We start from the raw sequence: 26,461 nt of genomic DNA, 5'->3' as shown, positions 1-26,461 counted from the left end.
GGGCAGTGTGGGCAGAGCCCGGGCACTCCTGTGGGGGAGGACAGGATGTCCAGGGTGGCACAGCATCAGCTCCCACCCACACGGGATTTAGCTCCTTAGCATTCAAATGCTTCCTCCAGCACAGCACAGATCTTGGTGCTTCAAACTTTCTCCCTACAGGCCACATTAGTAAAAGGAACTGATGTTACTGGAGTCACACCCTGCTCTCCCACCCAGGCAGTGTAAGCTCCCTTCGGGTCCCCCTGAAGCCAGTCACCAGCTGAGACCATTACTCAGCTCCCACCGTATCCCCTTCCACAGGTGAGTCCATGTCACCACTCCTGGAAAGGGCATTTCTGTGCCACTCTCCCTTTTCCCTCTCCACAAACCCAGCACAGCCATGGTTTACTCCTCACCAGCCCCTCCTGCAAACTCCACAAACACTTCAGAGGCAACTTCCCTTCTGCCAGAGGTTCTGCAGCATACAGGAACTGCTCTGTGACAGCTCAGCATCTCTATTTGGGGCACAGCTGGAATGAAGCACATTCAAATTTCCAGTAAGTACATCTGAAATTACTGCTTGCTTAATGTCATTAAGCCTGACAAAAAACAAGTCCACCCCGTAACTGATGAGATATACACTTCCCATCCCACTTTGCAAGCCAGAGGGCTGCAGGACAAACAGTGACATCCTGTTAACCCAGCCTGTGACAGAGCCACAGGATCACCCTTCTGCTGTTTCTCCACTAATCCCAAAATAAGGGTAGCTGCTGGACAACCAAGAGTTATCTCAAAGCCCTTTAACTCGGGAGCATCTACAGCTCCCCGCTGCATATCCCTGCTTACACAACACCACAGCTGCACATCTGCAGGCAGGCACTGAGCTGCAGCCAGGTATCAGAGCGCTTACATAAACCCAGGAAAGTCACGGCTGAGGGATTAGCTACAAGCACCAGGAATGTGCAAGCCTTGCATAAGGCAGTTCTGCCAATTCCTTTGTCTGTAGAAAAGAACATAATTATTGATAATTATTGTTTATTAGAGACCGGGAGTTGTGTAATGTCATGGACGGCTGTTCACGTAACCTGGGACACAAACTTTTACAGATGCAACAGCTTTATTGGAATGAACAAGTGCAGGGAACCTTTTATTTGGAAGCAACAAACTGCTGGTTCAGTTACCACCCCGCAGGCGCAGGACAAGGTGCAGAGTTGACTCCTTCTGGATGTTGTAGTCAGACAGGGTACGGCCATCTTCCAGCTGCTTGCCAGCGAAGATCAGCCTCTGCTGGTCAGGGGGAATGCCCTCCTTGTCCTGGATCTTGGCTTTGACGTTCTCAATGGTGTCACTGGGCTCGACTTCCAGAGTGATGGTCTTGCCAGTCAGGGTCTTCACAAAGATCTGCATGCCACCCCTGAGGCGCAGCACGAGATGCAGGGTGGATTCTTTCTGGATGTTGTAGTCAGACAGGGTACGGCCATCCTCCAGCTGCTTGCCAGCGAAGATCAGCCTCTGCTGGTCAGGAGGGATGCCTTCCTTGTCCTGGATCTTGGCCTTGACATTCTCAATGGTGTCACTGGGCTCGACTTCCAGAGTGATGGTCTTGCCCGTGAGGGTCTTCACAAAGATCTGCATCCCACCTCGCAGGCGCAGCACCAAGTGCAGAGTGGATTCTTTCTGGATGTTGTAGTCAGACAGGGTACGCCCATCTTCCAGCTGCTTGCCAGCGAAGATCAGCCTCTGCTGGTCAGGAGGGATGCCTTCCTTGTCCTGGATCTTGGCTTTGACATTCTCAATGGTGTCACTGGGCTCGACCTCAAGGGTGATGGTCTTGCCCGTCAGGGTCTTCACGAAGATCTGCATTTTTCCCTGGAAGAGAGAAAACCCGCCGTGCTTTAGTTACCGCGCCTCGTCCGTGACGTCACAGCGCAGACCCCGCCCACTCCCCCCTTCCCGCCCGAGGCGCGCGCCCGCCACCATCTTGAAGCAGCGCTGCGCCTGCGCGGCCGCCATTTTGCCAGTGGCCGCCCGCCCTGGCCCTTCCCCGCCACCGCCTCGCGGTGCTGCCGTTGAAGGGGAAGGCAACGTCCCAGCCCTCCCCCCGCCATCACCGTCCGCCATCGCCCCCAGCCGCAGCGCCTCAGCACGCACACGCCCCTCCCTTCCGCCCGGGTGCCCAGCCCGCATCTAGGCCCTCTCCCCGCCGAGCTCTCACCGCGGCACCGCTCGGCCGAGCCGACACTACAAAACCTCACCCAGCGCCAACTGCGCCACGCATCGCCCCCCGCTCGGTCTTTATATGGCCCCCGGCGCCCCGCCCCCGCGGCCGGATCACTCCGCTGTGCACTATTTTCCCCGCGCCGCGCGCCTCCGCTGTCCTGCGCGGGTGAGAGGGGCGCGCGGCCCGGCGGCGCGGAGGGATCGGCGCCTCGCGCGGCTGCGCTGAGGCCGCCGCGCGCGGGCCGGCGAGCGGCGCGAAAACCCGGCCTGGAGCCGCCGGAGCGGGGCCGTGGCTGGGCCGTCTCAGTGAGCCCCAATTTGGAGACGCAGCCGCACGGGAAAGTTTCTATGATTACGTTCGGGGGTTTAAACCCTGCAGTTGCGCCCCTGTTTGATACGCACATCCTTGGCTTCTACCCCTAGGGCAAGGCGAGGGCCGGCTCTGCCCGCGGCCGCGCCGTGAGGGGGCTCCTGAGGGAAGGAGTTCGTTGCTTTATGCCGAGGGACGCCTCGGGTGTTATTTCTGTGTGAGACATCGGGGAGCCCGGAGAGGGGACGTGAGGGACCAAGAAAGGCCGACAGATAAAGAGATAAGTCCTGCAGATGGTGAGGGATAATCAATGAGCGTGTGTGTGAAAACCGCCAATCGCTTGGTTTTTAAATTTTAAAAGTTTAATAATAATAAAATGGTTATAAAAATAGCAATACAATTAGAGTAATAAAAATTTAAAGTTAGGACAATTACAAGACAATCAAAAGCAAAGAATTACGGATATCCAGATTCTCTCGGGCACTTAAACCACGACAAGCATGCCTTGTGAACAAAGGAATCACCTTAAAAGCAACAGCCTGTTGCATATTCCTACGTCTCATACATGATGCATAAATTCCTTGCAAATTAAGAGCTTTTCTGGTTTTTGTCAACTTCTTCCCCTTAATCCTGGTGGTTCCATAAAGACGGAGAGAAGGTGGAAGAATATTTGTCTTTTCTGATACGGAGGCTGTAACTCTTTAGGTGCCCTTTCGCTGTTATCTCTGTGCAAAGAATTTCTCGATTATCTCATCTCTTTCTTGAGCTAGTTAAAAAGTATCTTACATAGCATAGTTTCTATTTTAACATTGTGTTATAAGTTAAAAATACATTTAACACACTACTTAGGAGAATCAATACAGCATAACATTCCAACATTACACATGTAAAATTCATTGTAACATTTGCGAAAAGCCAATCGTAAAACGTGCATTTTCCACAGTGTGTAATGTGTGTGCACACATAAAGTGGAGCGTGCACCTGGGCCGTAAGGGAGTTTGTGACTCAGGGGTAAAATCAGAAATAATAATGCCTATTTCTGTTGTCAAAGAGCACCTTCTGCTAGGCGTCTGACAGCTGGCTCCTGCACCACCCTACTCACACCACGCAGCAGCTCCCTACCTCTCTCTGGACAGAAATGAGCCAGGAAAAAGGACCCCGTTAAAAGAGAATTTACTCCTTACGAGGGGTAACCTGTTGCCTATACAAAACACTTCATGATTATGCATATATTTTATTTAAAAGAAGAAATTCGTCTGGTACTTGTCAAAAAGTTTCTGTTAATCCCCAGGTGCCTTCGAGTCTAAGTCAGGCTTGAAGAAGTTCGTTTCTGTTGATAAGAAAAGCCATAAATTCCTCTCCTCTGGAAAATTTAGGGGTTTCTCTAATTGTTGTCTGTGTGCGAAGAATTTCTTTATTATCTTCTCCTTTTCTTGAGCTAATAAAAAGAATATCTCACACACATAGTTTCTATTTTAACTACTAAAGCTTAATTTTAATTACAAAACTACATTTACTCTATTATTAAAATGTTAATACAGCATAACTTTCCAACGTTGCACATATAACATTCACTGTAACATTTGCGAAAAGCCAATCATAAAATATGCATTTTTCACACGAGGAAAGTGGAACACCGAGAACACCCAGGGCTGCTCACCAGCAGGAAAAGAGCAGAAATCCAGCAACAGCTTTGTGGTTTGAGGAAAAGCGTGTGCCTGACACATGGAGGGGAATTCTCTGGGGAGCTCTTTGGCCTCTGCTGCTTTGTGTTCTGTTGCCCCGATTGTTAAAGGTGTTAAGTTTTCTTTTATAGTTCTTTTGAAAAGTTTTAAAGTTCTCATAAAACTTCTTCAGCCTTCTGATAATGTTCACGTGTTTGAGAGTCAGAGCTCCCACACAATTTCATGTATAAATAGAATAGTTTAGATATTTCTCTGTGGGTGGAGAGAAATGATGGATTGATCTTTGGACCAGTGTGGTTGGAGAGGTGGTAAATCCATCCTCCAACCCACGGTCACCTTTGGAATTGTAGAAACACCAGATGTTTGAATAAAACTGGCTCTTTCTCTCTTTTGAACTTACCGAGCTTCTGTTGTACTCACAGCAACAGTGTTTGTATTAACACTCACCACAGCTGTAGTGATAATAATCTCAAACACTCCGGTCATTTAGATGGAAAAAAAAAAAAAAGCCACAGAAGTCTTTTGGTTACTGCTCAGTGGCTGACACTTTGGGGAGTGTATAAACATCAAAAATCAGAGAAGCCTTCCAGGTTTAGGTCTTTCCTCAGCAGAAAGGAATAATACTGTTAAGCTTGTTCTTTTAGTTACAACTAGTGAGCACTTAGGACTGGTCAGAAAATCATCAAAAAGGCACATGGGAAAGTGTTTTGTGACCAAAAGTCCATCACTTCATGCCTGTTATTGCAAACTATCTCTTAAAATCACATCCAGGGAGTAATTTGCAGCAGGGATCTTCACACGTATCAGCACCGCAGCCAAACATTGGCTCAAAATAACAACTGGAAGTAAGATGAGTGAGTAAACAGCACACGGAGCTTCCCAGCCACATTTCCGTGGCAGGAAATGTCACTTTGCGTTTGTCAGGGCCAGCTCCTGCTGCTGTCGGTAACCAGGCAGCGAGACAGAAGAGCTGCCACTGAGCTGCGTGCATCAAAGCTGTCTCATGCGTGGGCTTTGGTGTCTGTGCGCCAAACCTCTCAGCTGTGCCCTAGTTCCCAGCCCTCCCAGCCCCTCAGCTTCCCCAGCCGCCCCGAGGAGATCAGAGCAGGGCGGTTGTTTCCCCTGAGAGCTCTTCCCAAGCTGCTCACGCTGCCGAGGGGCTGCCAGGACAGCGCAGGGAGCGGGCACTGCAGAGCCAGGAGAAGCTCCCGCGGCGTCGCAGCCAGCTGTGGTGTCCTGGCCTCTGTCCTTCCCCTCTGGCTCCGGGAACGTGCAGCAGAGCCCCTGCGCTCTCTGCGGCTGCAGCTCTGCCAGGCTGCGGGGTTTTGGCAGTGTCGGCCTGCGATGAGTGGCCACTGTCCCCCTGCATTTCGGGGTCTGGTGCTTTGCCCTTCTTTTCGTGCCTCCTGTGTCCCTTAGTGCACAGATGGGACGCCCAGTGGGACACAAGAGCCGTGTGTGTTCGCACAGGCCTGAGGAGAACCAAATGGGTAAAAAACCAACAAACAACACTTGATGGCGCTGGGAAGTGCCACTGCGGGCCCATTCCGGCCGCACGGTCAGTTTGCTGCTGCTTAGCGGGACGCAGCGACTTTGAGCGGATAAAACAGCACCAAAAAGCGAGAAAAAGAGCAGCACCCACGTGGAGATGCCGGGGATTGAACCCGGGACCTCATACATGCAAAGCATGCGCTCTACCGCTGAGCTACATCCCCCTGCCCGCAAAACACCTCCTGCCCACCGGCCAGCTCCGTGCTGGGCCAGCCCCGGTGCGGAGAGCGGCGGGCGGACGGGGCCGCACCGAGGCCCCGCAGCGCTGTGGGGGCTCCTGTCTACAGAGCCTGGTGCGATCCTGAGGCAGCCCTCAAAAAGACAGGAACGTGCTGGTTCGCACACAGAAAGCTGGATGGTTTTGCTCCGTCGGAAATCAGAGAAATCCGTGCGGAAAGAAAAGAAGGAAAAAAAAAAAAAAAAAAAAAAAAAAGGAAAGAAAACATATTGACAACCTCCCCGTCGGGGAATCGAACCCCGGTCTCCCGCGTGACAGGCGGGGATACTCACCACTATACTAACGAGGACGGCTGGAGAAACGGCTCCCCGAGGGCCAGGTCATGCCCGAGCAGAGCCGCAGGACGCGCCCCATCGCCACCGCCCTTGGGAAAGCGGCTCCTGACACAAAACCCCACACACGGGAGCGCCTGCGATGGCACCGGCTCAGCCGCCCGAAGCAGGGACGGCAGCCCCCGCCCCTCCGCTCGGCGGCAAAAAGAACCGTCTTAACGGCAAGGGAAAAAAAAAAAAAAGGGAAAACCAAAAACCCTCTGCCGAAACCCGGGATCGAACCAGGGACCTTTAGATCTTCAGTCTAACGCTCTCCCAACTGAGCTATTTCGGCGGACGAGAGTGCGTTCTCTGGCCGTGGATACGACCCCGCCCCGCGCCCCCCTGGGCGCCGCTGCCCGGCCGCTGCCCGCCCTTCCGCGCGGGTTCCGCCGCCCGGTTCCCGGCGCGTCCGGCCATTCGCACCTTCCCGCACGCATTTCCACTCCGAGGATCCCAGGGAGCCCCCAGGTACCGGCAGCGGCGGGCTGTTCCGCACGCACCCCGGGGTGCGCGGCGGGCCCGCTCCGCTCCCCTGACACAAAACGCAGCCCTGCCGCTTCTGTCCCGCCCCTCCGGCGGGGGTTCCACGGCAGCGTCACAGACGAACCCTGCGCGGGGCCGCCCACAAAAAATGGCACCGGGCGGCAAAACTTGTCGCACCTCCCCGTCGGGGAATCGAACCCCGGTCTCCCGCGTGACAGGCGGGGATACTCACCACTATACTAACGAGGACGGGCACGTAGAGTTGTGTTTTGCGGTGCTCTATGAGGGTGCGGTCCGCCCCGTGCGGCGCTGCCGCTGTCCCGCTCCGCTCCGCGGGCGCAGCGCGGGGCGCGGGGGACGCGGGGTGGCCGCGCTGTCACCGCCGGGCGCAACGCGCGGCTCCTGCCATCGCTGTCTATGCTGTGTGCAGCCCTTCGCTCATCGCGGGGATGTAGCTCAGTGGTAGAGCGCATGCTTTGCATGTATGAGGCCCCGGGTTCAATCCCCGGCATCTCCACCTTTTTTTTTTTTTGCCCCTGCCGAGCCGGTGGTTTTTGATTTTTCCTGCCCCGTTTTTGAGGGGAGCCGAAATTTCCCAATTACACACTCGGGAAGTGCCTGTTGATTCTCTTCCCTCCCCTCAGCACAGTGTGCAGACTTGTGCTGCGATTCCTGCTAAAGAAAGGAGCCCTGCCAAGAGCCCCCACACCCTCCTGCCTGGGGCCATCCCAAACCCAACGGTGCTGAAAAAAACCCCAAAAACCCAGCCTTTGACTGAAAACACACCAAGGGGCTGTGCTTTCTTTCTGGCTCTAAAGCTAGAATTGCTGTTTCTTCAGCTTTGGATGTTTTTAATGCTTGCTGGTGTTCTGGCCTTGCCCCTGAAGCACGTGGGAGCAGTGGGAATTACGGACACACATCCAGCCAGCTGGGCTGCACCAGTTTCCTTCAGAACACGGCAACAGGAGGGTCCCTGTCCAGACCTCCTCCTGCAGGAGTGTCACAAGCAGCAGTGTGAGCACCAGGTTTACCAAGGTTCAAAAGGAGCTTCTTCCCTTCACTAATTAAACTATTAAACTGTTCCTACCTCAACCCAGAAATTTCCTCATTTTTGTGCTTCCTGAGCGCCTGCCCAGGTTCTGTCTGACACCCGTGAGGATGTGCCTGCACAGCTCTGATATTCTGCTCACTGCAGCATCCCCACACAGCAAGCATTTCTCCCATGCACACCAAGAACTTTACACCTTTATTACAGTTCATATGACTAATATAGTCCAAAGAGAAATTTCAGGTTTAAAAAAAAAAAACAACAAAAAAACTCCATAAAATACAATGGATAAAATTATCCAAGCATTAATATTATGAAATACCAGCCAAACAGCGGGCAGGACTTCTGGGAAAGCAGAACAACACCTGGTTTGCTTACAGAAAGGTATTGCTGCAGTTGGTGAGTCCATCTGTGTCAGATTTCCAAGGAAACCCTTGGAAAGATCTCAAAATATCTCGGAGAAAAGGAATCCATCAACACCAAGAGTCACAGGGCTACTGGTGGCCACTTCAGGGCGAGCTCCTGGTGCATGGCCTCGGGCACCCACTGGCAATAGGCTGCGAGCAGATCTGCAAGGGGAGAGGAGCAGTTAGAGTTTGGCTGGAAAAATGATCACCCCACTGGGAGCCAGGAGCAGCATCCCACTGCTGGGATGGTGCTGGAGCTTGGATGCTGCCATGCACAGGTGACAGCATCCCCAGGAATCTCTGTGAGCCATCACTGCAGCACTTTGCTGCTGCTTCTGTGAAGGAATTCTTATCATCTGGCACCCAATATTGAAGAAAATTCACTCTACCAGAAAAAAAATTCAATATGTCCATGGAAAGTACCACCATAGTTCATACATTTAAACTGGTTACAACTACAGGAAAAAAAAATCTTAGAATACAAATAAATGTTGCTTTCTGAAGTGCTTTCTGTCATTTTTCAGAAGAACCAAACACAAGGCATTGCTGCTCCTGGTAAGAAAACAGGAACTATTTGAAGCTTAGCAAGTGAAATAGTCAATTTTTTGAAATTATAACTCAATAGTGCTCGAGGTACCCCACTGATATGACTGATAATTAGGAAAGCAGAACACTTACACTTGGGATTTTTCTTCCATGCAGCCACCAAAGCATCACGATTATCACAGTTTTCTTTCACGAGAGCCTGCAGGAGGGCTTCTGTCCTGGGCTGAAGTCTGAATTAATGAAATGGAGCAGTAAAACAAATGAACATTCCTAAAGGAAAGCATTCAGCTTACCTTCAGGAACTCTACATGCTTTGAAAAGGCTAAATACAGATGTATAAACACACCCAACCTCTGCATACAGAGATGTGCCACTGGCTGAGGAAAATTCACTGCAAGTAGTTTGTCCCCCTCACCACAACCCCTGGTGCTTAAGAGCAGCAGCATTTCTCTCTTGTGTCTCCTCTGCAGAGCTCAAGGCAGAGCCAAAAGGAGTCCCCAGGGGCCATGCTGAGCTCTGACCCGACTGAAAGTGGGGCATTGCAGGGCCCTCGGACAACATCTGCCACTTCTAACAAAGAGACAAAGCCCTGCGCTCATCAGCGCCAGGAAAAGTCAGAGCAGACCCCGAGGAAGTTCCTTTTGGTGAGTGAGAGAAGGGGGGAGAGAAAGGGAGTGACGGCTGACAGCCTTCTGGAGGGTCACAGGCCTGTCAGTGCCACCAGAAAAAACCCACTGTCGGCTGGAAAGGTGATTTTGAAAAGAAATAAAGGCAGAGTAAGCGGCCAAACTCCAAAGCAAGGCTCGGAGGGGCTGCAGTGCTCACCTGTCACTCCTCACAGGGGTGGGCAGCACCTGAGCAGAGCTCAGAGCCCAGCAGTGGCCAGCAGTGGCCAGCAGAGCCCAGCAGTGGCCAGCAGAGCCCAGCAAAGCCCAGCAGTGGCCAGCAGAGCCCAGCAGAGCCCAGCAAAGCCCAGCAGAGCCCAGCAGTGGCCAGCAGAGCCCAGCAGTGGCCAGCAGAGCCCAGCAGAGCCCAGCAGTGGCCAGCAGAGCCCAGCAGTGGCCAGCAAAGCCCAGCAGTGGCCAGCAGAACCCAGCAGTGGCCAGCAGAGCCCAGCAGTGGCCAGCAGTGACCAGCAGAGCCCAGCAGAGCCCAGCAGTGGCCAACAGAACCCAGCAGTGGCCAGCAGAGCCCAGCAGAGCCCAGCAGAGCCCAGCAGAACCCAGCAGAGCCCAGCAGAGCCCAGCAGAGCCCAGCAGTGGCCAGCAGAGCTCAGCAGAGGCCAGCAGTGGCCAGCAGAGCCCAGCAGTGGCCAGCAGAGCCCAGCAGTGGCCAGCAGAGCCCAGCAGGCTGCGTGTCCTGCACTGCCCTCACCACCAACAGCTCTCCTGGGACACAACGTTTCTTGGCAAGAAAACTCATTTTCCCATGATCACAGCCTCCACCTCCCTTCTCAGCACCGGATTTTTTAAATTTAGAAAGGAAGTGGGAAGTGTTTGGTGGAGACAACGACCTGAAGTTTGTTTTTAACAACTTACTTGGACCATGTCTTCAGCATTATGAGGGGACTGGACAGCAGGCACTGGCTGTAAGAACTCAGCTTTTTAATGACCTGGAAGATTTGTTACAACAATTACATAATGAATAAGGTAAATTAAATGTGATATGGTAACAACCATCAATGAACTTGTGCTACTACAAATTTCCACGCCATATTCTCCATCACCATCTTCCTCCTATCCATAAGTCTTGTCCTGACAGACTTGCTGGACAATTCTTCTGTCTCAGGGTGGACAATGACCTGGGCTATCAGCTTTTTTTACTTCGTAAAAACAGGACTTAAATTTGGGGATGTCTTTCACTGAAATACTGATTTTTCATGCTCTTTTTTTGTGTTTTAAAGATCCCTTCCCCACCTCACCGACCACAACAAACTCTTCCATCCACCAGCAAGTGCTGAGGGACGGGAAGACACAAAAAAATGAAGCCATAAGGCTCATCTCCTCCAGAAATTGGGCTAAAAACTTACTGACAACGTCAGGGAAACGGTGCAGCTGGAGCACACTCACCTTTCCTTCCAGCAGGAACCTGGCAAAGTGTTTGTAGCGATCAATTCCTGCGGGGTAATCAACTTCCACAGCAGGGAGCTGCCAGCCCACTCGGTCTGCAAACAAAACACCCCAGGTCTCCTCCCTGCTGCCCGAGGAGGGCACAGGCGCCAGGAGAAGTGGGGAGGACACTGCCAGCCCCACCCAGCCTTCCCAGTGCCCGTTTCAGCGGGAAATGCCAATATTTAAATGCTGCAAACCCCGCGGGGGTGCCCAGAGCACTGCTGAGCTCTGGACCTTCCTGTGAGAGCCTTGTTGGGGCAGCATCACAGCAGCTCCAGAGGGACACTCACAGAAGACACTGGGCCTGTGGCAGCGAACTCGGCCCGTCCCAGGGCAGTAGGAGGGAGGAGGCTTTTCCAGAGGCTTCCCAAAGTGGCAGTAGGGCGGCAGCAGGGCAGGGATCCACTCGGGTTCCACTGCAGACACACCTGAGGAGGGAGAACACAACTTTGCTGCCGAGGGCCACAGCAGCCCCGGGGGTACAGGGCACGCTCAGGGTCTCGTCTCCACAGATTTACTCATTTTTTTCAAACTTTTCCTGTTGCAAAAAACCTGTTCAGAGATCAGCAGCGGGCAGCTGTGGTTGGCAGGGCTGGCATTTCAGAAGGTGAGCTTTGCTCCAGCCAATTCTGCCAGGTAAATAAATAAATTTAAAAAGGCCAATTTATCTCCTGATCCAGATCTAGGAAGCCGTAAGGATCCAAATCCCAGGAGTCACAACCACTCAGTAAGGACATCACAGAGGGGAAAACGCTCTGCCAAGGCATTTCTGAGCTCCTCACCAGGGCTGCAGCACACACCCACAGCACTCACCTTTCATGTACAGCTTGGTAGTCTCAACAATTTCTTGATACACCACGAACTCTGGGAGCTCTCTGAAGAGGACTGAGCTGGGGTGGATGAACACTGGGTCCTCCAGGAGTGCAGTCTGTAAGGATTGAAGCAGAGTAAGACCAGTTACTGACAATTCCATTTCTTCACTGCATCTCATTTCAGTCTCTCCCAGATGTAAGCTTTCCTTAAGTGATGGAGGTTTTTAAAAAACCCATCATTTTCTGCTTCACCTTCTCTGGAGACACCAAGCACTTCACAAGATGAACTAATGGTACTTCTTAGCCCTTTTACAACATTTCCTATGTGAACACCAGGGAAATGGAAACACTGCAGACTTCGATTCCATAAAGAGAAGTTGCAAACTCCAATTCCACAGAGAGAAGCTGCAAACTTCAATTCCACAGAGAGAAGCTGCAAACTTCAATTCCACAGAGAGAAGCTGCAAACTCCAATTCCACAGAGAGAAGCTGCAAACTTCAATTCCAGAGAAAAGCTGCAGGAAGCCAGCACAGGCATCCCCAGTGCTGCACCCAGCCAGAAACCCGGGCTTTGCACAGGAGCACCTTTCTGCCACGCAGGGGAGGAGGAACTGAGCCCAAGCAAGCTGTTCACCTTGTAGGCATTTTTCCACTTGTCATCCAGCAGCTCCTCATCCTGAACCCTTCGGGCAAGGTGATCCCCCAGCCCTGCCAGCACAATCTGCCTCAAGTAGGTGACTTGAGCTTCTGTTGGGGGCTTCATCTTTGGGTCGACGTAGAGCCCAGCGTCGCCGCAGACAGAGTTCACTGCGGGGAACACCAGCGAGAGAAGGTGCAACAGGACCAGAACCAGCTCTGTGCATGTGCCATCCCCCAGAAAAGCCAACACAGCAGTTCCCCCCAGCCCTGTCATGGTTTGACATGGAAGTGAATTTTTTTTCAGGAAAAAAAATTGGGTCAAACCAATCCAATCAGTGGTCAGGTTTGGATATTAGCACCTAGAGTGACCACTGAAAGTATGGACACGCCTCTGAGAACACAGGGGGTTAAAAGCAAGAACTCCCAGGGGAACTGTCTCTTTAGTTCCAGTCGTCAGAGAGTGCAAACTCTCTAGTTGTTTTAGAAATTAATAGGAGAGGGGTGTTTTAGAGAGTCTTCATCCTAAATTTACTGTGTGTGTGTCTTTTACAGCAGCAGCAGTTTAATAAAGTTTTTTCCTTTGTTATTAAGCTTAAGCCTGCTCTACTCTGTTCCCGATAACATCTCACAGCATTTATTTGAAAAAAGTGTATTTTCATAGGGGTGCTGGCATTGGGCCAGCGTCAAGCCACGACAAGCCCCCCTCACCTGCTGTGGTCAGCTGCCCTCTCAGGCGCCGGATCTCCAGCATGGCTTTGTGCCGGAGCCCGTTCTCCTCACAGAACTTGCGCGTGCACCCAGCGAACTCACAGGCCCCCACTGCTCCTGGGAGAGGACAGAGGGGCCCTCAGTTCCCTAATGACACCCTCGGGGCACAGCAGCGTCCCAGGCAAGGTGGGCACCTTGGGGTTTCCTCGGTGTGGTAGATAGGGACAGGCGAACGGAAGATTTTGGGATGTAACGGAGAGCAAGACCCTTCCCCCCTCATCCTGCAGTATGTAATCAATCACTCCTAAAACATGCAGCCCCTCCTAACACCAGCAGTCCTCCACTCCCTGCTAACCCTAGCTGGGCCCACCGTCCCCCTTTTAACGCAGTAGGGCCCCTTGACTATTTAACCACAGGAGATAAAGTAATAAAGGCCATTTTAACCATCCACCACACCGGTGTCTGTGCGTGTCGGTGGCCCGAGTGACCCGGGCGAGGCCGGGTCGCCGTGCTGCGTCTTGAAACCAGGTCTCAGCAGAAGGCAACACCTCGGGCACGGGGAGTGGAGCCCGGGAAGCACTGCTGAACTGCGTGCTGCACCACGAGGGAGCCTCTGGCCGGGCCAGGCCGAGGGCTCGTGGGGACAGGAGGAGAACAGGACCAAGGGAGTGGCACGGGGAATCAGGCTCTGTACCTAACATCACCATCAGGTCCCCCAGCTTCTGCATCGGCCCCTGCCCAGCCCAGACCTTCTGCACCTGCAGGATCCTCGCCCTCCTGCCCTTCAGCTGGGCCGCCTCCTGCTCGCTGCCCGCTGGCCTGCAAGGGACACGGGGCAGCTGTGAGGGCTGTGCTCAAGGCAGAGGGCACAGGGACACAGTGCCAGGCTCAGGCACTCACCTCTCCAGCTCCTCAAAGAGCTCCCTGACGGTCATGGCAGACACGATGGTGATGGTGTAGGGCAGGCAGTTGTGCTGCCTGCTCAAGGCCAGCATCTTGGCGTAGCGGGGGGCCACGGGGAAAGTGGCCATCACTCTGCCCAGGGCACTGATGGGGCAGCTCAGCTTCGCTGCCAGCTGCTGCTTCAGCCTGGGCCGATGGGAAAGAGAGCTCATGTCATGAGGTAACTTTGAATTGGAACAAGTTTGTGCTCCCCGTTCTGGCAGCCCCATTAATTTGAGGTGTTTTCTCAGGTTTTGTTACGTGCTGGTCCCAAAGGCTGTGGGGGGGAAGATTCCTCTTCCTCACACGGCTCCCACCTGGGGCTCGCTGAGGAGGGAAAACACAACTGGATGCAGGTTTGCTGCCAAGGGCCACAGCAGCCCCAGGGGTACAGGGCACGCTCAGGGTCTCATCTCCACAGATTTACTCGTCCCTCATTTTTCCAAACTTTTGCTGTTGCAAAAAACCTGTTCAGGAGATCAGCAGCGGGCAGCCGTGCCCTCTGCCAGCTCCCTGCCTGGGGCTCCCAGCACAGTGCTTCCCTGCCCAAACACAGCCAGGGCCAGTGGAACAAGCAGAGGGGAACCAGAGGCTGAGCTGGTGCCAGTTTCTGAGCCAAAGGACGTCCCTGGGTGTGAGGTGGAAGGGGAGCAGGAGGACAGCAGAGCCCACAGTGCAGGACATCAGTGGGGGGACCACAGGCATTACCTTCCTGTCATGGGGGGCTCCTTTAAGGCACCCAGGGCTATCAGCAACTCCTCAGCTGCTGCCAGAGCTTCCGTGGGAGGAGGTGTTGGGAATGGGAAGTTGATTACCTAGGGAGACAAGAGCAAAGCCCCTGAGTCCCTCGCTGACACGGCACCCACTGGAAAACAGCCTGAACGCAGCAAGGAGCTCTGCAAGGGAGTGAAATCCTCCCCTCTGCTTCACGTGTACCCAAGAAAAACACTGAGGATGTTTGCCAGGAGCAAAAGGAAAGGACACATAATGGCAGGAAATGCTTGGAACAAAAACATGAGGAAACAGGAATACCAGAATCACCCTCAGCTGCCACTGAGTGCAGGCACCGCCTAGGGCAGGCTGCTGCAAGGTCTAAATTTAAGTGTTGTGCTGTCTGAAAATGCTCCAGTATCTCCAAAACACAGACCCTGTTTAGACCAGGGTTTTTTTTTTTTTTTTAACCTCTAAGAATATAAGCAAGCATTTACTGCTTGAACAAACATGTCTGCTAAGGCCTAGTGGAATTCAGAGCAGCTTCTGCAATGTGCACAACCAAAATGGACTCTCAGGATCTTAATTTCTACCACAAGGCACAGCTTCAAGCAACGACAATAAAATACATTTCTCTTTGTTTCTGGCTCCTAAGGGCAACCACTTTAATGGGTGCTGTAGTACAAAGCCCTTTCCAGCTCACCTTTTCTATATTTAATGCCTTCATTTGCAGAATCAAGTCTTCTACTGGTCGATTTGTTATTTCTGGAGCAGAAAATTTCTCAAAGTCCATGAAAACTGCTGAAGAGTATAACCTAGTGGACCAGAAGTGTTATTTAGATACATAGAAGAAATCTTAGCTCAAAGGATATGCAGGAAAAAATTAGCAAGGGATTAAAAAAAGGCAGCTGTGGATAGCATTTACATCATCATATCATTATTTAAAGGTTGGGGCATTTGCCTTATTCACAACAAGTTAACATGGCTCAGAGTTAAATCTATCTGGCCATGGTGAAATCTCATGTGGCCATGGTGAAATCTAACCCAGCCATGCAAACAAAGAGTTCTCAGCAAGAGAAACGCCCCTGAGCAGCCAAACTCAAACCAGTATCACCAGTGACAGCTCACGCTTGGCTTCACCTCGCACTGGGATGCAGGGCAGGCAACCCCAGAGCACGTGGGGCAGCAGGGGAGGGGGCAGTGGATGTGGGATTGTGGCAGGCACATCCTTCTCTCTCTCAGGATTTTTTCACAGAGGAGCACAGAGAGAAGAAAGAGAAAACAATTTCTATTTCTGCCCCTTGTTTTTCCCATGTGGAATGTGTTTGGAGAATTGTTTCCCTGGGGTGATTGCTTGGTTGGATTCTGGTGAGGATTGTTTGAGCCTGGTGGCCAATCCAATCCAACCCAACCCAACCCAATCCAATCCAATCCAACCCAATCCAATCCAACCCAACCCAATCCAACCCAATCCAATCCAACCCAATCCAATCCAATCCAACCCAATCCAACCCAATCCAACCCAATCCAACCCAACCCAACCCAATCCAACCCAATCCAATCCAATCCAATCCAATCCAATCCAACCCAATCCAACCCAATCCAATCCAACCCAATCCAACCCAATCCAACCCAATCCAATCCACCTGTGGCTGGGCTCTCAGAGAGGGTCATGAGTTGTGAGTGAGTTACATTTGGTAGTTAGAAAAGCAGGTTTGTAGTTTTAGTATCTCCTGTAAATAGTATATTAATGTATGCTAGCATAGTTACAATAAAGAAATCATTCAGCTTCTGAGCTGGAGTCCCACACCAGCATTTTTCCCCCCGGGTTCCCCTGCAGTTACAGTGTGGGATGATGCCAGATCCCCAGGCAGAGCCCTGGCTGGGCTGACCTGTAGCAGTGGCCGGGCTCGGTGCGGCCGGCGCGGCCGGCGCGCTGGTTGGCCGAGGCCTGCGAGATCCAGGTGACCCTGAAGGACGAGACCCCCGTGATCCTGTCGTAGAAACGCCTCTTCACCTTGCCACAGTCCACCACGTACTTGATGCCCGGGATGGTGAGGGATGTTTCAGCCACGTTGGTGGCCACCACGCAGAGCCTGGTGCCAGCAGGAGGAGCCTGGAACACCTGCAAGAGACAGATGGGCATGGGAGAGGTGGTGGCAGCAGGGAGGCGACGGGGAAGGGACAGGGAAATCTAATTTTGGATGGGCTGCAAAGGCATGGCAGCGTGTACAGCACTGCAAGGGGAATGCAGGAGTCAGAGCAGACCTAAGCTCGTGTCTCCAGCTCTGAAGCTCTGTGCCCAGCTCGGTTAAGGCTCAGAAACGAGCCCAGGGGCTGCAGGTGGGGCACACACCAGCACTGAGCTGTGCTCAGACACTGCTGCTGCCTCCAGAGACAGCAGAACGCAGGAATCTGTTCAAGCTGCCTGTTGGCAGCAGCACCTCCCGGTGCCCGGGGCCAGGATGGATTTAGAGATCCTGCAGGGCTGGTGCTGATCATCTCTCCCACCCTGCTGAAGTGGCACAGGGAGACCACAGCCCAAGCCTGGCCTGCCCCAGTCCCATCCCAACCTGCCCACCGGGCCATTCAGGCTGACAGAATAAGTCCAGGGTGGGAATTTTATCTCACTTGTGACTTCAGACAATGATCACTCTTATCTGTAAGATCTTTTGCTCACTGTGACAATAAATCCTTTACCTTTGCCTGTTTCTCTGGTGCCAGCAAGGAATAGAGTGGGAGCACATAGAGGGGCAGGGACGAATCAGATTTCTCATCTGTGGGGAAACAGACCAACACTGCTCAGTCCAACTCCCAGGCTTAGTCCCAGCAACATCTGCACAAACACCACTTCATTGAAACCAGGAAAGCAACTGGTGCAAACTGGTACCAGTAACTGGGACTGGAGCTGGAAAACCTGAACAGCTCTGCCATGGCACGGGGCTGCTCTGGTGCCACAGCTCAGCACAACCAACTCAAGTCACTCATTTCACACGTGACACCAGATAGGGATTCCTTCTTTCACATGTGCCAAACCTTCTTCTGAGTCTCCATCTCCTAAATCCAGGTCAAGATCAGAGCCTGCAGCATCATCATCACTGTCAATGTCTCTGTCTTCATCTCCTTCATCCACTGGCACCACAGAGTAATTGTTCAGATCAATTTTGGGGAGCGTCTGAGAAGGAGAGGGAAGATGAAAACAGCACATTAAGAGGGGGACACAAGCAGCACTTTGCATTGCTTTGGAAGTAAAGCTGAGACCTTAGGCCTTCTCAGGGGCAAAATAAAGTATTTCCAAATTAGACATTTTTCAAATTGGAGGCATTGCAAAAGCATACAGTGCCAAACCCCATTCCATCTCTTTATATTGTAATTTAATATAACACTCTCAGAAAGAAGAGAACTGGCCTCCTAACCCAGGTAAGAAATGTTCAAACGTTTCTGTCAAGATGGGTTAGTCTTAGAATTTTATCTCTCTGTCAAATCCAGTCCAAATTTTGGGTAACAAATGGCGAGATGAGGAGCAGCCCTGGTGCCAGCAAGCCTGGAGCTCCTTCCATTCCAGTTTTAGTGGTCAGTACTCAATGTAAATCAATCTCCTGCCCATAACACCCCGAGTTTCAGCACTCTGCACTGAGGGGACACCTGAGGGCTACAGGGCTTCAGGCAGGTGTTGAAGAGCTGGACAGAGGCACAGGCACACAGCAGTGCTGCTTGCAGGGAGGCACCTGCTCCCTCCTGTCCCTTGGAGGAATTTTACCCATCACACGTTACCAGAACTCTCCTCCGCTTCCTCGATTTCTTAAATTTCCTGATTTCTTCCTCCGAGTCTTCTCTGTCATCCTCTCCTCCTACAAAGCCAGCAGTGGAACAGCTGTTAGCTGGGCATGCTTTCCTCTTGGAAAAGGCAGGGGGAGGAGTCTGGTCCCACTCCCACCTTTCTGGGGATGCCCAGTGTGGAAGAAGCAAACTGAAGGCAGAGGGGAACTGGAAGGGGACCTTTTCCCAAACTCAAACCAGCACAAAATTTAACATCAGTCATGACAATCATCCACAACGAGCCCTTTCCCCAAACCTTGTCTTTGGTGGTTTTAAAATAAAAGTTTGTGTTTTTAGATGCAAAGCAAGCCCACTTCTCAGCGGGATAAATTTGAGGTTTAACAGTTTCTACAGCATTACCTGCAGCGTTGTTTTTTTGGTATGGGAATGCTTTCCTTAATCTTCTGCAGAGAGAGTGAACTTCTGCCTGGCCTGTTAAAAACACCAAAATGCCACCTGCAAGAGGAAAAAAAAAGAAAAAAAAAGAAAACCAAACAACAACAACAAACTTTGGACATGTTCAGTATGAGCAATTTGAGAGGTTCTCAGCAGTGAAGTTCTCTTACCTGCAGGCAGCATCCGATGGATTTTACACACTTTCCTGAAGCACTCCCCACTGTAGTCATCCAGGGGGGTTTTCTTGTTAAAATGGACAGTTACAGGGAACTGCCTTGCATCGACCTGGAGAGGAAATACCAAATAAAGGTATTTATATAAATAAAAGGTTTGTTTGCTGTCATAACTCCACACAATCATTACAGCGCTCAAGGGACAACCAGAAAAGCTCACCCTGTATTTCTGCTCACCTCTAGGGTTTGGTACCCTACAAAACACCAAACTCACAGATATTACTGGTGTTGTCTGCTCTGAACACCATAAAACCATGCCAGAAACCAAAACTTTTCTCCCTTTCACACCATCAACTCAGATTTAAGCTTTCTAGTTCTCCTGAACAATAACTTAAAGAGTTTCTCAAGACAATCAGATTATACCAGGGCGGTTTTCTGATAAAAGTGGAAAGAAAAACACCAAGTCCCAAAAGAAACAATAGCCTAAACAAAATGACTGCTTTTAAATCGCTTATCTGAAAGATTTCAGCACCAGCTGGAAAGATTAGAGCGCCCCTGTTTTGTCCCTGGTTTTGTAAGGCTGTCCTGGCTGTATTTCAGCTCCCAGGGAGGGGACAGTACCTGGATGACAGGAGGTTTAACAGAGAACAGCCTGGTGTTGTCAGTGAAATCCTCCACTCGCAGAGTCGCCGACATGATGATCAGCTTCAGGGGCAGCCCCTTCTGCAGGGACACAGATCTGTCACCCTGTGCCCAAACAGCTCCCCCCGAGCACTGCTGCTGGCCACTGCAGCAATGAACTCCTTGCTTTGTCCCAGGCTGCTGGAATTCAATTATCCCCACTCTCTAAGTCTCAAATAAACTGGATTTTGCCTGAGAAGTCACCTCTTGCTACTGATCTGTGCTATTTCCCCCTTGGTGTAGGCTCTGTGCCTCTTCAATCATACAGAAAGACAAATCTGTTAACTGAGGAGTGTTATTTCTGTCAGATTTCCTGGGAATTCTACATCACAGAGCCTCTTCATGGGGAACATCCCCTCCCTGGCACATCCATGTCCAGAGCAGGAGCCCTGCCCCTCTCGATGCCTTGAGAAGGCTGAGCTGGAGCAGAGGCTGGACAGAGCTGAAGAATAAAGCAGGGAGTTATGAAAAGGATCTCCTCCATGGATCCACCTTGGGCATCACCAGAGCCCAGCCAGGGCTGCACCCAAGATGAACCAAAATGGTCCCAAAATGCACGAGCGCTCCCGGGGGCTCTCACTGGGATCAGCTCTGCTCCATTTACACCTTGCAGTTCATTGTCCCATTCCAGCTTTAGCCCAGGCACTCCCATCCTGCTTGTTTTTCTCTCTCCAGCCCACGCTGTTTGTGCTCCTGGGCCTGAGCTTTGGATCATTTGTCCTTGGTGCCCAGCTGGAGCAGGAATTGTTTTGTCTCCCTGCTCTGTGCAGAGAGCTCTCCATCCCCTAATGTGAAGCCCAGACCCACACACCAAAGCAGAATCTGAAAAACAGAAAAGCCAAACCTGAGGCACCTCTCTCACCTTCTGACGGAGGGGCACGATGCGAGACAAGAGGCCTATCAAGATGTCTGTGTACATACTCCTCTCGTGGGCTTCATCAATGATGATGACTTTGTACTTTGAAAGCAGGAAGTCCTGAGGAGAGAGACGGATTTCACCACAGGAGGCCTCAGCCAAGGATACCCGAGTCAGGACACCCCAGAGCTACACAGCACTGACCCCATCCCCAGCTCTATCTCTCACTCAGTTTAATGCACTCACCCTACACAAAGCAGCCTGGCTCCCAAGCCTCTTCTTGCTCTCATTTTACCCAGCAAGATAACCTAATGTTTAGGGACTTGGGCAGAAATATCAAGGGTAGAGATGACATAAATCTCTGGCGCTGAAAGGGATTCTGGCAACAAGTCCATGTTGGCCTCTCTTCCCAGCTATACAAAGAATTTCCCTTTTTTTTTTAAACACTGAGGACAGCAAGTTACCTTCTGAATCTCTTTGAGCAGCACACCATCCGTCATGAACTTGATCCGCGTCTCATCCGTAACGTTCCCTTCGTACCGGATTTGATAGGAAACCACTCTGTGGGCAAAGGCCAGGGCAGCCCCAGGAAGAAGCACAAAGCCCATGTCACCCACAGAGCACCTGGGAGCCACCCTCCAGCGAGGTTCTCAAGCCTTTCTGAAGCTCACCTGTGTGGCAGGTTCATCTCCCTGGCGACCCTCTGGGACATGGACACGGCGGCCACGCGCCGAGGCTCCGTGATCCCGACGGCGCCGCCAGAACTAACGGGGTGGGGGAAGGAAAAGGGGGAATGGTTTTAATTAAACACAGCAGCAGCCAGAAAAACGACAACGGGATTTCTCGCTGATGGTTCTAGAATAATGGCATCAGTCATGCAGCCTCACTCTTGGTTATAGCTGGAATAAAAACACAGACAGGAGGCTCTGGGATTCCCTTCTGTTCTATCTGTACTGATCTGCAGATGCACGGATTACAGCTTCGTTTTTCCCAAAATGCTGTCTCTGCAATTCCATTTGCTGCATAGAAAATCCAATTCCTACCTGGCATATCCAGCTTCGTAGAGAAACTGAGGCACTTGGGTGGTTTTGCCACTTCCTGTCTCTCCACAGATGATCACAATGGGATTGTCATTAATGGCTTCCATGACCACTTGCTCTTCAGCAAGGATGGGAAGCTTTAGTCTTGCCTCCTAAACAGTGTAAAACACATATTTTAGTTGAGCTGTTTCTCACCCTTTTTTTTTTCCTCAGGATTGAAAACTGTTACCCTCCTCAGACAGGATGGGAAGCTTTAGTCTTGCCTCCTAAACAGCGTAAAACACATATTTTAGTTGAGCTGTTTCTCACTCTTTTTTTTTGTTTTCCTCAGGACTGAAAACTGTTACCCTCCTCAGACCATAAAACCCACAAAAGGGAATTCTGCAAGCCCGTGACTCAGGAAGCTCTGAACCAGCTAACACCACACGAGCTTGGCTGAGAACCAGAGTCATCAGAGCAGCTTCCCAGCAAGCCGAGGGCAAGCCCTGCACTTCAATCTGTGAAACTTCAGGGTCCCTTGAGCTTCTTAATATAGCACTTCAAGGGAGAAAACTCATTTCACAACTGCCTCGTCTGCTGAGACTCGTGCAGGGCTTTTCTGTTTCTGCACGATGCCCCACCTACAACAAATGGGACAAAACCACCCAGCACAAGGTACAAAACAACAGAGAGCTGAAAGGGACCTCAGAACACTTTCCAGCCAAGGAAAAGGACTGTTAATAAATTCTGTCTGTAAAACTAAAGGCAAATGCTAATAGTCTAAAACAAGGCGAGTTTTCCTGCTGCTGGAGCAGAGCTGAGTGCACCTAGCTGCTGGAACCCTCTGCAGCCCCTTGGACAAGCACTGTGCTGTTCACAGAGCCTCACCTGGATCTCAGGACTCCTGTCCACAGGGACAAACACTGCAGGCTTGCAGGGAGCCTTGCTGGGGGCTGCCTGGGGAACTGGGGCTCTGGGACCAGCTGGAGGCTGCTCAGCCCCTGCCTTCCCCACTCCTCCCTCTGCCTCTTTAGCAGCATTCACAGCACTGCCTGAGGACTTCTCAGTGTCTTGTTTCTGCTCTTCCTCCTCCTCAGAGCTGCTGGGCTCCTCCTCAGGCTCTGATTCTGAACCTGAGCTGTGCCTTCTCTTGTTGGCACCGCTGATGCTCCTGATCCTTTCAGGGACATCAGTCCTTGGCTCCTGTGTCACCCTGGAAACAAAACATCAACGTGTGAGCTGTGTTTTGGCACCTCAAACCAGATATGACTTCCCCAAAATCCAGCATCTCCACTCCTGGAGGTTTTCACAACTCTGCCAGGTGAAGCCTTGGCTTTGATTGATGGATTTGTATCTAAGCATTTCCTATCCTGGGCTTGATCCATTTCTTCTGAAGGCATCTTTGTAGTTTAATCTACAAATGCAGCTCTTGATAAATCCAACTCTTGATAAATCTAGCAACTGTGGTCAACATTGGTATATGTCTTCCAGCACAAGAAAATAAGTAAATGTTAATCCACCAATTTTGTAGTTTAGCACAATTGCTAAAAGCCTGCAGATTGTGTCACCCACCTCATCCTCATCCTGTAGGAAGGACCAAGTTCTTGTAACTAACATCCTCTCACACAAGAAAATAACTATCACATTATCAGATAAAAATAGCAAGTTATTTAACTCCATCCATTCTGAAGAACCTGCCTGCACCAAGAAGAAAAAAACAAATCAAGGGAAAGCTCAGGATGCTGCTGTTCAAATGCAGTGATCAACTGCAAGGCTTCCACCCAAAAATCACTTTACCTTTTAGCCTGATACATGCGCTCCCCAGTGCCCAGTTTGGAAGTAGTGTACAGGAGTTTCATTTCTGCCTCAGAAGCCTGGACCTCGCTCAGCTTGCTCAGCAACTCAGCTCTCTGTTTGGGGAAAACAACCAAAATCAGTGCTTGCTTTGACCAGGAAAGAATTTCATTTCAAGATCTGCACTTGAGCATTCCAAGGTGTGCTCTGTGCTCTGGCAAGTCCTGCAGTTGTAAAACCTTGCTGCTGCTCCAGGGTCAGTCCTCCCTGGTGAAGATTTCAGCAAAAATAGGAATGGGGACTTGACATCACAGCAGTGAGCAGCTCAGCTGCACCCTAGAAACAGCAGCAAAGAAAACAGATTTGAACTGAGCCACTGGAACGAGGCCTGGAGCAATGGGAGCCTCCCCTCAAATCCCTCCCGTGGGACCTGGCAGGAGGTCAGGCAGCCACAGTTTGAAACTGCCTCCAAAACCAGAGCTCCTCTGTGAAATCCATCGTTCACACACTAGCAGGAGCAGGAATTCTGCCTGGAAAGGCTTTACAAAGACAGAAAAGCTCTTATTTCCACAGTGAAAACACACAATAAGCATTTCAGAAGCACTGACAGGCCAACGCTGGGCTGCAGGGAGGTTTTGCTCCCAGCACCTGCTTCACAGAGTGCTTTCAAAATGCAAAAACATCACTGACTGCCAGTGGTGTACTCCCCACCACTCGTACACCTGGGCAGAACAGGAACCTGGGCCCACAACCAACGTGTTCCTGCAACACCTGACCCACTGGGAGGGCATGGAATGCCTCCCCCACTGGAGCTGCACTCAGCATTGTCACCACGCCCAGCAAAGAGGGGCTGGTGCTGCTGTAGCATCACCCTCAGCACCTGCACACCCGTGAGAGTCCCCTGAGCGTTCACACCTGAGAGTTCACCCCCCACCCTCCCCACACACCAAGCCATCATTTTAAGAGAGGAGCAGAAAGCTGCTGCTGCCAGCAGCAGCACATTGTTGCCCTGATTTTTTAAGATTTTTCTAAAGCCTTCCGAGCTCGCATTCTTGTAGCAAACTTTCTCACGCAGCTTTCTGTAAATAACTTATTGTTTTGCATTCCTTCATAGAGAGGGAGGAATTTGATGCACTGGTGGCTTGTCCAGTGTCATTGGAGAGGTGGCACGTTCACCCTCCAATCCACTGGCACATTTGGAAAACAATAAATGCTGGAGTCAGAAATAAAACATTCTCTTTTTACTGTCTCAAAAGCAGAGGAGTGCGTCGTGTCCTATAGTGACACCACATACCTGTTTTTTCTTTTCCTTCTGCTCCAAAACCTTCTGCAGGTTTTTCTTCTGCTTCTTGCTCAGGGGTTTCTTCTGCTGTTGCACAACACACGTGACTTTTTTCTTCTTGGCTTTTTTTGCTGGCAGGACCAGGGCATTGCTTTCATCAATTCCCTTCAGCGTTGCTCCATCTGAAGGCAAGGGTTTGATTATTCACCTTTGCCAGGTGGATTATTTTCAGCACGCTCCTAGCAGGCTTACCAAGCACCAGGCCACATTTAGCTGCTTCAAACAAACACAACCCTCATGCCCGGCCAAAAAAAAGAATCCTGCAACATCAGCAAGGGCAAAAGACCTCGAAACTGGGGATTCAATAACCCTGAGCTTTCTATAGCCCCAAGGGTGATTTTCCAAGATTTATGTAACAATATTATGCAATTTTTGCCTTTTTACTCAATCCCCCAGGGTCAGGACACAGGACACTGCCTCCCCAGTGTCCTGCTTCACCCGGGCACCAGTGGATTTTAACACTAAAAAACTGCATTACTAAATTATGAGTAATAAAAATAGAATAACAAACGCCATTTTTATAAAGTTAACGCCATTTTTTTTTTTTCCTTAAAGTTTGAGAAAGCGAATGTTTAACGTAAGATACGCTTAGTAGTCGCGTTACTAAATAATGGAACCACTGAGTGTCGTGATTGGGAAGGGACCCCCCGAGCCCAACTCCTGAACCCCTGGAGGCAGTCACTGCTGGAGCAGAGCTGTTAGTGCAAAGGCGGCGGGATCACGGAACGGGGGAATGAATTCGGCCGGAAAAGAGCCCTGAGACCACCGAGACCAGCCCGTGCCCCAGCACTGAGCGCCACACGCAGGGACGGAGAACCCGCCGCCTCCCCGGGGAGCTTTAAAGTTAACAGTAACACTGCGCCAAAGACACGACAGCAGCTCCGATCGGAGCGGCTCTGCGGCCCCTCTGGGCCCGAGCAGTCGCTACTGAACAGAGCCCGGCTCCCGCCGCACCTCCCAGCTCCAGCGGCAGCTCCAGCGGCAGCTCCAGCGGCGCCGCGGGGCCCTGCGGCAGCCGCGCCTTCCAGTTGTGCCGGCGGCGCGCTCGGCCCATGGCGGCGGTGGCGGGGACGGTGACAGTGACGGGGACACGACAGGACACGACACGACACGACACGACAGGACAGGACACGACAGGGCCCGGCCCGGCGCGGCCCCACGTGCGGCCCGCGCTGCCGCCACTTCCGGGAGAGCGGGGTGTCGCGAGACGCGCGGGAAAGGGGCGGGGAAAGCGCGGGAAAGGGGCGGGGAAAGGGCGGGAAAAGGGCGGGAAAAGGGCGGGGGAACGGCGGGATGGGCTCGAGATACACCCCTCCCCCCCAAACCCATACCGGGACCCCCGATCCCTTCCCCTCCCCTCCCACCCCATCCCTTCCCATCCCATCCCTTCCCTTCCCTTCCCCCCCCATCCCATCCCCTCCCCTCTCCATCCCATCCCATCCCATCCCATCCCATCCCATCCCATCCCATCCCATCCCATCCCATCCCATCCCATCCCATCCCCTCCCCTCTCCATCCCATCCCATCCCATCCCATCCCATCCCATCCCATCCCATCCCATCCCATCCCATCCCATCCCATCCCATCCCCTCCCCTCTCCATCCCATCCCATCCCATCCCATCCCATCCCATCCCATCCCACCCCATCCCAGCCCTCCGAGCCTCACCAGGCACTCG

The 26,461-nt window shown here is 51.8% G+C and overlaps 2 protein-coding genes and 5 non-coding genes across 8 annotated transcripts; 1 reads left to right on the top strand and 6 right to left on the bottom strand.

The window, feature by feature from the left end:
- Window positions 1-1,077: 1,077 nt before the first annotated feature.
- On the bottom strand, window positions 1,078-2,618 carry UBB (ubiquitin B). 2 transcript variants are annotated; one of them, XM_053994086.1, is made up of 2 exons: window positions 2,235-2,618; window positions 1,078-1,848 (listed from the first exon to the last, which is right to left on the bottom strand). In XM_053994086.1, exons 1-2 carry the CDS (start codon window positions 2,601-2,603, stop codon window positions 1,153-1,155), a joined length of 1,065 nt encoding a protein of 354 aa, XP_053850061.1. In that variant the 5' UTR covers window positions 2,604-2,618; the 3' UTR covers window positions 1,078-1,152. The 2 variants fall into 2 exon arrangements, with proteins under 2 accessions (XP_053850061.1, XP_053850062.1); XM_053994087.1 differs by having other exon boundaries at window positions 2,195-2,296.
- A 3,219-nt stretch (window positions 2,619-5,837) lies between these two features.
- TRNAA-UGC (transfer RNA alanine (anticodon UGC)) lies at window positions 5,838-5,909 on the bottom strand. The gene has a single exon. It is a non-coding gene; the product is annotated as a tRNA-Ala (tRNA).
- A 291-nt stretch (window positions 5,910-6,200) lies between these two features.
- TRNAD-GUC (transfer RNA aspartic acid (anticodon GUC)) lies at window positions 6,201-6,272 on the bottom strand. The gene has a single exon. It is a non-coding gene; the product is annotated as a tRNA-Asp (tRNA).
- A 244-nt stretch (window positions 6,273-6,516) lies between these two features.
- TRNAF-GAA (transfer RNA phenylalanine (anticodon GAA)) lies at window positions 6,517-6,589 on the bottom strand. Its single transcript has one exon. It is a non-coding gene; the product is annotated as a tRNA-Phe (tRNA).
- A 368-nt stretch (window positions 6,590-6,957) lies between these two features.
- On the bottom strand, window positions 6,958-7,029 carry TRNAD-GUC (transfer RNA aspartic acid (anticodon GUC)). Its single transcript has one exon. It is a non-coding gene; the product is annotated as a tRNA-Asp (tRNA).
- Window positions 7,030-7,225: 196 nt separating this feature from the next.
- On the top strand, window positions 7,226-7,297 carry TRNAA-UGC (transfer RNA alanine (anticodon UGC)). The gene has a single exon. It is a non-coding gene; the product is annotated as a tRNA-Ala (tRNA).
- Window positions 7,298-8,003: 706 nt separating this feature from the next.
- Window positions 8,004-25,873, bottom strand: DHX37 (DEAH-box helicase 37). Its single transcript, XM_053994144.1, has 27 exons — window positions 25,739-25,873; window positions 24,737-24,906; window positions 23,446-23,558; window positions 22,537-22,861; window positions 21,673-21,821; window positions 21,301-21,393; window positions 21,094-21,190; window positions 20,636-20,749; window positions 19,714-19,815; window positions 19,090-19,204; window positions 18,884-18,979; window positions 18,479-18,555; window positions 17,741-17,879; window positions 17,405-17,481; window positions 16,597-16,829; window positions 15,408-15,519; window positions 14,702-14,808; window positions 13,952-14,140; window positions 13,746-13,870; window positions 13,052-13,168; window positions 12,339-12,511; window positions 11,706-11,820; window positions 11,183-11,320; window positions 10,851-10,945; window positions 10,320-10,393; window positions 8,914-9,011; window positions 8,004-8,397 (listed from the first exon to the last, which is right to left on the bottom strand). Exons 1-27 carry the CDS (start codon window positions 25,836-25,838, stop codon window positions 8,315-8,317), a joined length of 3,426 nt encoding a protein of 1,141 aa, XP_053850119.1. The 5' UTR covers window positions 25,839-25,873; the 3' UTR covers window positions 8,004-8,314.
- Between the last annotated feature and the right edge of the window lie 588 nt (window positions 25,874-26,461).

The sequence above is a fragment of the Vidua macroura genome, chromosome 18 (assembly GCF_024509145.1).
Source record: "Vidua macroura isolate BioBank_ID:100142 chromosome 18, ASM2450914v1, whole genome shotgun sequence".
Classification (NCBI taxonomy): domain Eukaryota; kingdom Metazoa; phylum Chordata; class Aves; order Passeriformes; family Viduidae; genus Vidua; species Vidua macroura.
This window is presented reverse-complemented; position numbering and strand designations above follow the sequence as displayed.

Coding starts and splice junctions, on each gene's coding strand:
- UBB (XM_053994086.1), bottom strand. CDS start 2,603: ATGTGCGTATCAAACAGGGGCGCAACTGCAGGGTTTAAACCCCCGAAC. Junction 1,849..2,234: donor CGTGGCGCAGTTGGCGCTGG/GTGAGGTTTTGT, acceptor TCTCTCTTCCAG/GGAAAAATGCAGATCTTCGT.
- DHX37 (XM_053994144.1), bottom strand. CDS start 25,838: ATGGGCCGAGCGCGCCGCCGGCACAACTGGAAGGCGCGGCTGCCGCAG. Junction 21,822..22,536: donor ACAGGAGTCCTGAGATCCAG/GTGAGGCTCTGT, acceptor TACACTGTTTAG/GAGGCAAGACTAAAGCTTCC. Junction 16,830..17,404: donor CACCAGAGAAACAGGCAAAG/GTAAAGGATTTA, acceptor TGTCTCTTGCAG/GTGTTCCAGGCTCCTCCTGC.